At 37.9% G+C, this 8,356-nt stretch overlaps 1 protein-coding gene across 1 annotated transcript in view; it reads right to left on the bottom strand.

Moving 5' to 3' along the window:
- The window catches only part of LOC107718990 (neural cell adhesion molecule 1-like), a 242,820-nt gene extending 235,805 nt beyond the window's left edge, over window positions 1-7,015 (bottom strand). The window contains exon 1 of the mRNA XM_016526273.1: window positions 6,797-7,015. Coding sequence (XP_016381759.1) covers window positions 6,797-6,848 — 52 coding nt within the window. The 5' untranslated portion in view covers window positions 6,849-7,015. The remainder of the gene's footprint in view (window positions 1-6,796) is intronic.
- Window positions 7,016-8,356: the final 1,341 nt, after the last annotated feature.

The following is an 8,356-nucleotide window of genomic DNA, read 5'->3' as shown; positions in this document are numbered from 1 at the left end:
ATGTTGTGTTGTTTGCAGCTTTTTTAAAATGTAAAATTAATCCCCGGGAAACAAATTTTTTTAATGGGTCATGGGTCACAGACACGTATCCTTTCTATTTATTTGAATTTAAAATAATCTTGTCGGTTAACGGTTAATAATCGCTTAACGAGCGTCGGTTGTCAGTTAGGAAAAACAACCGAAATGAACATCCCTAATACAGGCATTAAAAGTAAAACTTTGAGAATTCAGTCAAAACACACAGAGGTTTTCGACAGAGAAAACAGATGCATCCCCTCTCGCGAAAACTGGCATGCTACAATGCAACGGATCAAGCTGGCCAACAAACTGACCACAACTCTCAAAAAAGCATCTTGGCAGTAAATAGGTGTGCTTGAAATATGATACTTCATTGCAAAATACCCAGGAGACCAGAATGCTCTTTTCCATGTGGATTCATCAGTTATGCCATGACTTTTCTTGGTGTTGATGACTATGAGAGAAAAGATGCAGATGTGTAGAGCAGTGTTTAGAGTTGGAGAGCATCGGTCAGTAATGAGAGTGGTCGCAGCAATACTACGATGCCGTCAACATTTGCAATGAATGGTTGTCTGTGAGTAAAACACACGCCTGAAGGCTGTGAAATCTCTGCAGTTTAAATTAGAATCAGATTTGTCTGATCTGATTACATCAGCACGCCTGTGGCAGAATCAGATGTAATACTGCGTTGGATAAGCAGTGGGAGACATACAAGCAGTCTTGTCCAAACTAAAAGCACTCAACCAGACAGGAAACACAGCGAGATAGACTGCTGAAAGATAATTTTAGATCTCAAAAGAAAATTAAGACAGAAATGTGCTAAAAATATTCATATCACACTGCTTTTTTTTTTTTTTACTTTAAGCCATGCTTCTAATTCAAAGCTACTGTCTTTGTATTTGCTCTTGTACTTTGGCCCTCCAACTCCCCTGCACTCACTCTTTTGTCTCTTCTCAGGTTATTATTCTTCAAATTTAGGCCAGTGCTTGCAGGAATTCCAGAATGTTCTTTTTGAACATGAACTCACAGGCTCCAACTAAAAGGACTGGGCCTTCCACAGGCAAGCATTTCATTATTAACATTGGTTAAATGTTATGATTTAGATAAATCTTTGAGGCATAGTCTTTTCCAGTCAAACTGGAAAAGAACATTCAGTTTGAGCTTCCAAACGTAAAAATCCTACAGCTCTCTAAGAACACTTGAATTCTTTAGTTGTAGCATTCAGCAGTTGATTTAAGAAAAAGTAGGATTTTACTGCATAGACTTTTTAAGTGTTGTTTTTGGAAATCTATTAAAAATACAGCAAAAACAGAAATAATGTGAAATAGTATTACAATTCAAAATGATGTTGCATTTTAATATATTTTGAAATGTCATTTTTTTTCCTGTGATGGCAAAGCTGAATTTTCAGCAGCCATTTCTCCACTGTTCAGTGTTATATAATCATTCAGAAATCTACTTTGCTTATTTGGTTCTCAAGAAATATTTCTTATTATTATTCATGTTAAAAAAAACATTTGTGCTGCTTCCTATTTTTGTGGAAACTGTGATGCAACTGATTCTTTTCAAGAATATTTTTCATGATTCTTTCATAATGTCTTTACACTGTAACTTTTCATCAATTTGATGTCCTTGCTGAATGAAAGAATTTAATTTCTTTCAAAAAACAAAAACTTACTGACCCCAAACTGTTGAAAGGGAGTGTATAGAGGACTGAAAAGCGGCATAACATAAAACACAGTTCAATTCAATTTAATGTCAAGGTTTTGATCTAATTTCAATGTGCTGGTGCTTTACAGTATTACATCTCACCACACCATGGTACCAGCGTGTTCTTTGCTTCTGCATGATCACAGTTCTGGCAAAGGAAAGAAACTGCAGAAATGTAATATGATCACATACAAGCTATTATGCCACAATCAGGTAATATTTTGAGCTGCTAAACTGCTAAAATCAAACCGATTAAGACAGGTTGCCATCACATATTACCTTTTGAAACTCTGCTTTTGGCAGTCATTTGGCATGACAAAATTAGCACGACACTGTTATCTCATCTCATCGTGACATTCACTAAAATGGTTGACTTTGAATGGATAAAGCTGTGAGAATAGTCCTATAATTATTCCGCTTGCCACATTTGGAGGGAAACAGTAACCTTGTGAAAATGCCTTGGGTTGCTCTTGTTTGAACACAGTGTGGAAAGGAACTCAAAGTATGCGCAGACTTTGTTTTTGGTGGTTTAAGCAGGAAATCTACTCCAAATTCCTTGTGGGGTACAATAAAGTTGAATCTTGAAAACGGACGTCTCTGGACTGCATCTGAATGTTATTACCATCACAAAAGCCTACAGAGTAACTAGAAGAACATGTTTAAAATTTAGCAAAATGCATTATTATAATACAAATATCAAAATGAATGCATGATGTAGCGGAATCAACAGTGATACATTCAAACACAGTAGTCTATATTATTATAACCTAGTAACTGTTGGATGATGTCACAACCATTGCTACACATTACAACATAACAGATGAGTCATTCAATGGGATTAAGGGACTTTCAAGCTGCACCTTAAAGGTGAAGGGTGTAATTTATGTGCCCCTGTAGACACCAATGGGAACTGCAATCTTTTTGTTTGAGTCAGAGGTCTATAATACTTGGAGAAAGCCATACATTAGCATTCCCATTCATCTCAATGGCAGTTTCTCGGCTAACCCAGGCTTCCCTGGAAGTATGCGATTTGAAATCTGTCATCTTTGCTCAGTTCTGAGCACTTTACTTCTGTATGTAGTGCTTCAAAGATGTACACTGAAAATTGCATCAAGTCTAAAAAAACCAAAGACCTTGATTAGAACTGTGCATGTAAATGTACTGATTGAATCAACCAATGGGTTGAGTTTGAAGCATTATTTGTTTGAGCAGTAGCAAGTGGGCAGAGTGTTTGTAAGTTGTCTGAAAACAGTCATTATTTTTTCCAATTCTGTTTGGTGCCAGAAATTACACATTTTAACTTTCTACGAGACAGCAAGGCAAAGAGGAAGAGAGGCAGAGAGTTGTGTTTCTGGTTTAAATGTGGGGGGTGTAAGACAATGTTTACACTTCTCGAAGTTGCCACTCGGCCTGCGACTTTAGGAGGCCCTTCTACTTGAATTAGGAGAAATCCTTTCAGAGATGGGTTGCAGGGATCAGGGGGTGGCTTTTCAGCATGACAAAACCAAACCCATTTCCCTCCTTTTTTCCCCCTCCAACACTCTACAGGACGCCTTGAGAGCTTACACAATGCAAATCAGTCTGAGCCCCCTTTCAGAGAGTGATTACCATGCATAGACGACCCATCTTTATCAAACATCACAAAATGGAAAACAACTGGAGAACATTTGGGACGATTGGATTTCAGTCAGCTTGCACAAAATAAAATTAATACATTTTTACAAGGAGTCCCAGTGTGAACAGTACAGCATGAAAGCATTAAAATGTTTTTATCTGGTGAACCATCCAGCAATCCTACAGCATGGGGGCAAATCTCTCTACCAGATCACAATTCCTTTCAGCTCTGATCTGACACTTATGTTTTTATTGGCATCAGTCTTAGTAAAGCAATACCATTATAAAATTCACTCTGTAATAATTAGTGGTCGACCGATATATCGCCAAGGCCGATATCGGCCAATATTTGGCATTTTTCAAATATCGGCATCTCGTGATTTCAAATTATGCTGACCTTTATGCATTTGCCCACTGTCATATTCATGTCATTTTCACTGTGTGCTGTATGTTACCTTGGCTTTATTTGAAAAAAATATGATTCCCAATGCACACAAACTTCCCAGAATACTGAGTGCTCTGTTGGTTACAGTTTACTGTAAGGACTCTGAATCTTTTTTTCTGAGAGGAACGGTTCAGAGGTGGACCCTTTACCAGTAGAGATAAAATATCTGGTTAATTTTAATGAGACATTAAAGTTGTGATAAATTCATTCTATTATAACACATAACTATTCAGGAGGCATACATTCTCTGGGAATAAAAATAAATAAATAACAGGAAAGAGCCTGTCATTTATTTATGTGCCATAAGTCATAGTGTCATAGTGTCATAAGTCAAAATCTGTTGATTTAATTGTACAACAACAAAAGCACAACAAACAAAAGCACTTATAATGGTAAACTGCACCTGAAATACTGAGCTTGTTATTAAATGTAAAGTTCAAATATAAGAAAATGTTACAATTCTAACATTTTTAATCAATTTAAAAATATTGAATGACTGCACATAAAAGCACTAAATTATAGTTAAATTCAAACACCACAAAAACACCTCACTTTTTTACCGTTACAGTTACCATGCTAATATATAACAATATATAAAAATAACAATAATGCTAAGAAAAGCAGTTACATTTGTGATGTGGGGATATGGCTATTTATCTGTATTCAGCACACACAAACAGCTCTCTGTCAACATCAACATGTCAGCACCATACAGCAGTATGTGCCTCTACACTATAACAATCACTTTAGTGATATATAGAGATAAGGAGTGGTGGTGAGAGAGAGCGCAAAAGAGAATTAAAATGCAGGTGCTCTGTACCGTTACACCTCAAAAGCATTGTTTTAACCCCCACATGCTCTAAAACTGTTAATATTATTTCAAGGCTTCACTCTCTGTCTTTTTATCTCTCAAATAGGTGTACTTCATGTACTTCCTCTTTTACACATCTACACTGTGCTGATGCTCAGGTGAGAAACTGAAACTGCCCCTAGACATTAGACAGCTAGACATTACACATAAGCACATCTTACTTACACCTAATAATCAAAAAATATATTTTTTTCCTATCCATATAAGGTCATACATAACTCCCGAAAATACTTTGATTGGATGAAGATAACATAAACTTCCAAAGATTTCATCGAACAATAACTTTAGTGAATAAAAGCAAACACACTAGACATTAATGATAAATTCACAAACTCCATCATTCTTTAAATAGGACACATTTACGAACTCACACAAGTGCACTTTTTAACATCCTGCCCTAATTACACACAAATTAAGGACGCCTTCTATAACCTGCCAAACACACCAGGACAAAAACTCCCACACCTGCTAGGAGGAACCTCAAACCTGCTCACACCAGCTGCAAGGTTAGTGAAGTCCTGCCACGACAAAAGGGCAACCAGTGGGACAGGACCACCGACTGGAAAATAACATCATCCCTCTGCATCACACATACAGATTAGAACCACTAACAGCTATTACTTTACAACACCACTCCATTTCACCAAGCACTTGTGTGTAAATATAATATACAGTCTGAGTCCAGTATATATCCATAATGTGCATACAGTACATATATAAACACATACACAAATGCATACATATATATACATAGTAATATCTATATTACATATTTGTCTAAACCACTGCAGTTGTGTGTATACAATATGTTGATCTCATTGAAAACCTATTAACAAAAACCTGTTAACACATTTTTATCCTAGACACCTTTAAATGCTGTGTATATGTTTGCAAATATGCATGTATATAATGTTAATGCGTTGGCAATGTAAAGCTTCTGTTTTGCCACGAGAAAGAGGTGGGGGAGGATGGGAGGGGGAGGGCGAGAGGGGGTGACAGAATATAATTCATTTCCGCCCAAGCCTTACTCTCTGATTGGCTGGAAATGATCAACCATGCATTCGAATCATTTCAATAATCACACGAAACATTTTTGGAACAGTTCCATTTATCATTCTTATATAGCCTACGCATCGCCCTCATAAATCACACTTTTGCTTAGTTTTTTAATTGGCTGCCTGATCTGCTTATAAACAGCCTGGATATTCGTTATACATGCATGAGAAGGGTAACTTCGGTCTTTAAAAAGACAGTTCAGCCATATACGCACATACGTGTTGTTCTTAACCTTACTTTTGTGGGACTCAAAAGGAGAGGCAAAAGGTTAGAGACAGACAGCCTTTCGTCACCGTTCACTTCCATTGCATCTCTTTCCATACAACGAGAGTGAATAGTGTCTATCACTCTGACAACATCTCCTTCTTAAAGAAAGTAAGTAAAATAAAATAAAATAAAGGTGAATAAATGAGGTTATTTTTCATTTCTCGTTGAACTATTGCTACTCAAACAGTCACAAGGATAAACTAATTCAAGGGTAATGCAGAGATGTTCCAGTCGTTCAACACGAGCGCTCCCAGCTGCGCTTCAGCACCGCCGTGACCATCCCGAATATGAACACAAGGATGAGAACACACACAATAAACGAAACACCCCACAATAAACTTTGGGGCTGGTTATTGTGACGGCTTAGCTGGCCGTGTTGTTTTACACAACACACCAGATGGTTGTTTTTCTTGTCTCCCAACACAAATCTCAAAGGAGCCAATACGCAGTTATGTCCACACAACCATAAACAACGCGATTTCGCGCTCTTAAAATTTCAAGAATCACTCATAAATGTACGGTTTGTTTTTACACAGGGATGCGAGACTTCATATCCCACCTAACTGGAGCCAGTTTGGCAACGTGTGCCAATTTGGCAGGGTTGAAAATAACAGAGTTTGTTTTAATGAAAAGGACGGCTAGATATAAACCGAGGCAGTTTGTAAAGCTCTATCACTGAATGAACCAGCTCGAACTCGCATCCTCATCCTCAAGCGCGCTGTAGCTGCTTCTGTGCTGTGAAGCCAACGCGCCAGGACAAACAAGGATGCGAACGGATACAGTAACACAGTGCAACTGATACAAGTGCATCTTACCTGCATAACCAAAGAAAAGCAATGTCCAAATGAGATCCCTTATCTGAAGCATTGCAATCTCTTCCAAAGGTATGCTCCGTGTAGAATAGGTAGAGTTGGTTCAGTTATTATCTAAACGACTACGATGCTTTGCCCCTGTTTCAGGTTGCTGTAATATCATGAATTGGTCCTTAGCCGTTGACACTGAATGCGCTCCGAGCAGCACAGCGAATGAGTGACAAGAGCCGCAGCACGCACAGCACGAATTCATCCGCCAGCGCGAGAGTATATGGAGCGCGCTGGATACGCGGGAATAAACTAGTGCGCGCACTTTATTCAGTCTGGTGCCGCTGCAAATCACAAACAGCAGATGGTGTGCTCGGAAAATCTCGTCATGGACTGCCAGGGTTATTCGGATTAGGAATTTTTATAAACTCGACAATGGTTACCGGTAGCCTATTCAAAGGCGGGGTTTGTTTCCTCTCACCAGGCTAATTATATGAGTATAAAGCGGATGTGTGCGGCATCGCAGTAATCACAGTCCTTTCACCTATTGCACGTACTCAAGCAAATGCAAGGAAATACAAACAAGGTCAAACAAATAGAATGCAACCTATTTTGCTATATTACAATGGATTTAATTAACTACTGCATTTTTTGTATTTCGTGGGAATAATTGTGATAAATAGCAGGTGCTTAATCTGTATCAAATGCCAAATGTAAAGGAAAAGTTCTGACAATTATGCAATCTTTTTTTTTTTTATTCTAATGTTGTTACACACCCATTTGACTTTCTTCAATACTTTTGTGGAACACAAAATAAGACACTTTTGAAATTGAATTTCTAAATATGAATTCTGAATTAAACATAGTTTCCCGGCAGAAGAATGTTAAAGAGATTAACAGTAAATGATTTAAACAATGAATGAAATATTAGCCAATCCACAAAAGAATATGAAATATATTTTATTAAATCTGTTTTATTCATTTTAATTAAATTTAGATTTCAATAAAGTTTATAGTTTTTAGTTTTGTTTTACTTTGTTTTATTTTTAAAATATGTGAGAAATTTAGAGACTCAACAATGTACTTACTGTAGGCTTCAGATCCCCTTTTGGTGATAGAGGTAAAAGGGAAGATAGATGTCCTGGTTTTGTCCCATGAAAAGGTCAATAACAATAATTCCCCAAGACAGGAGTTGCATAAGGAGAGCATTGCTTCAGACTTATCTCAATAATTTGTAGCCAAGTGTGAAACTGCATTCCATGAACTGTCAGAGGTTAGAGAGGAGAGGGCTCCTCCATCTCCGTTTCCAATCAGAATTGAATGAATGAATGAATGAATGAATGAGGCATTTATATAGCGCTATTTTGTGTATTGCCGTACACCCAAAGCGCTTTACAAGCATGTGGGGGGGTCTCTCCTCAAACCACCACCAGTGTGCAGCATCCACTTGGAAGATGCGGCGGCAGCCACAGCACAACGGCGCCAGTGCGCTCACCACACACCAGCTACAGGTGGAGAGGAGAGAGAGTGATAGAGCCAATTCAATGGATGCGGATTATTAGGAGGCCATGATTG

Source organism: Sinocyclocheilus rhinocerous, unplaced genomic scaffold, assembly GCF_001515625.1.
Source record: "Sinocyclocheilus rhinocerous isolate Xijiao unplaced genomic scaffold, SAMN03320098_v1.1 scaffold753, whole genome shotgun sequence".
NCBI classification, from domain to species: Eukaryota; Metazoa; Chordata; class Actinopteri; order Cypriniformes; family Cyprinidae; genus Sinocyclocheilus; species Sinocyclocheilus rhinocerous.
This window is presented reverse-complemented; position numbering and strand designations above follow the sequence as displayed.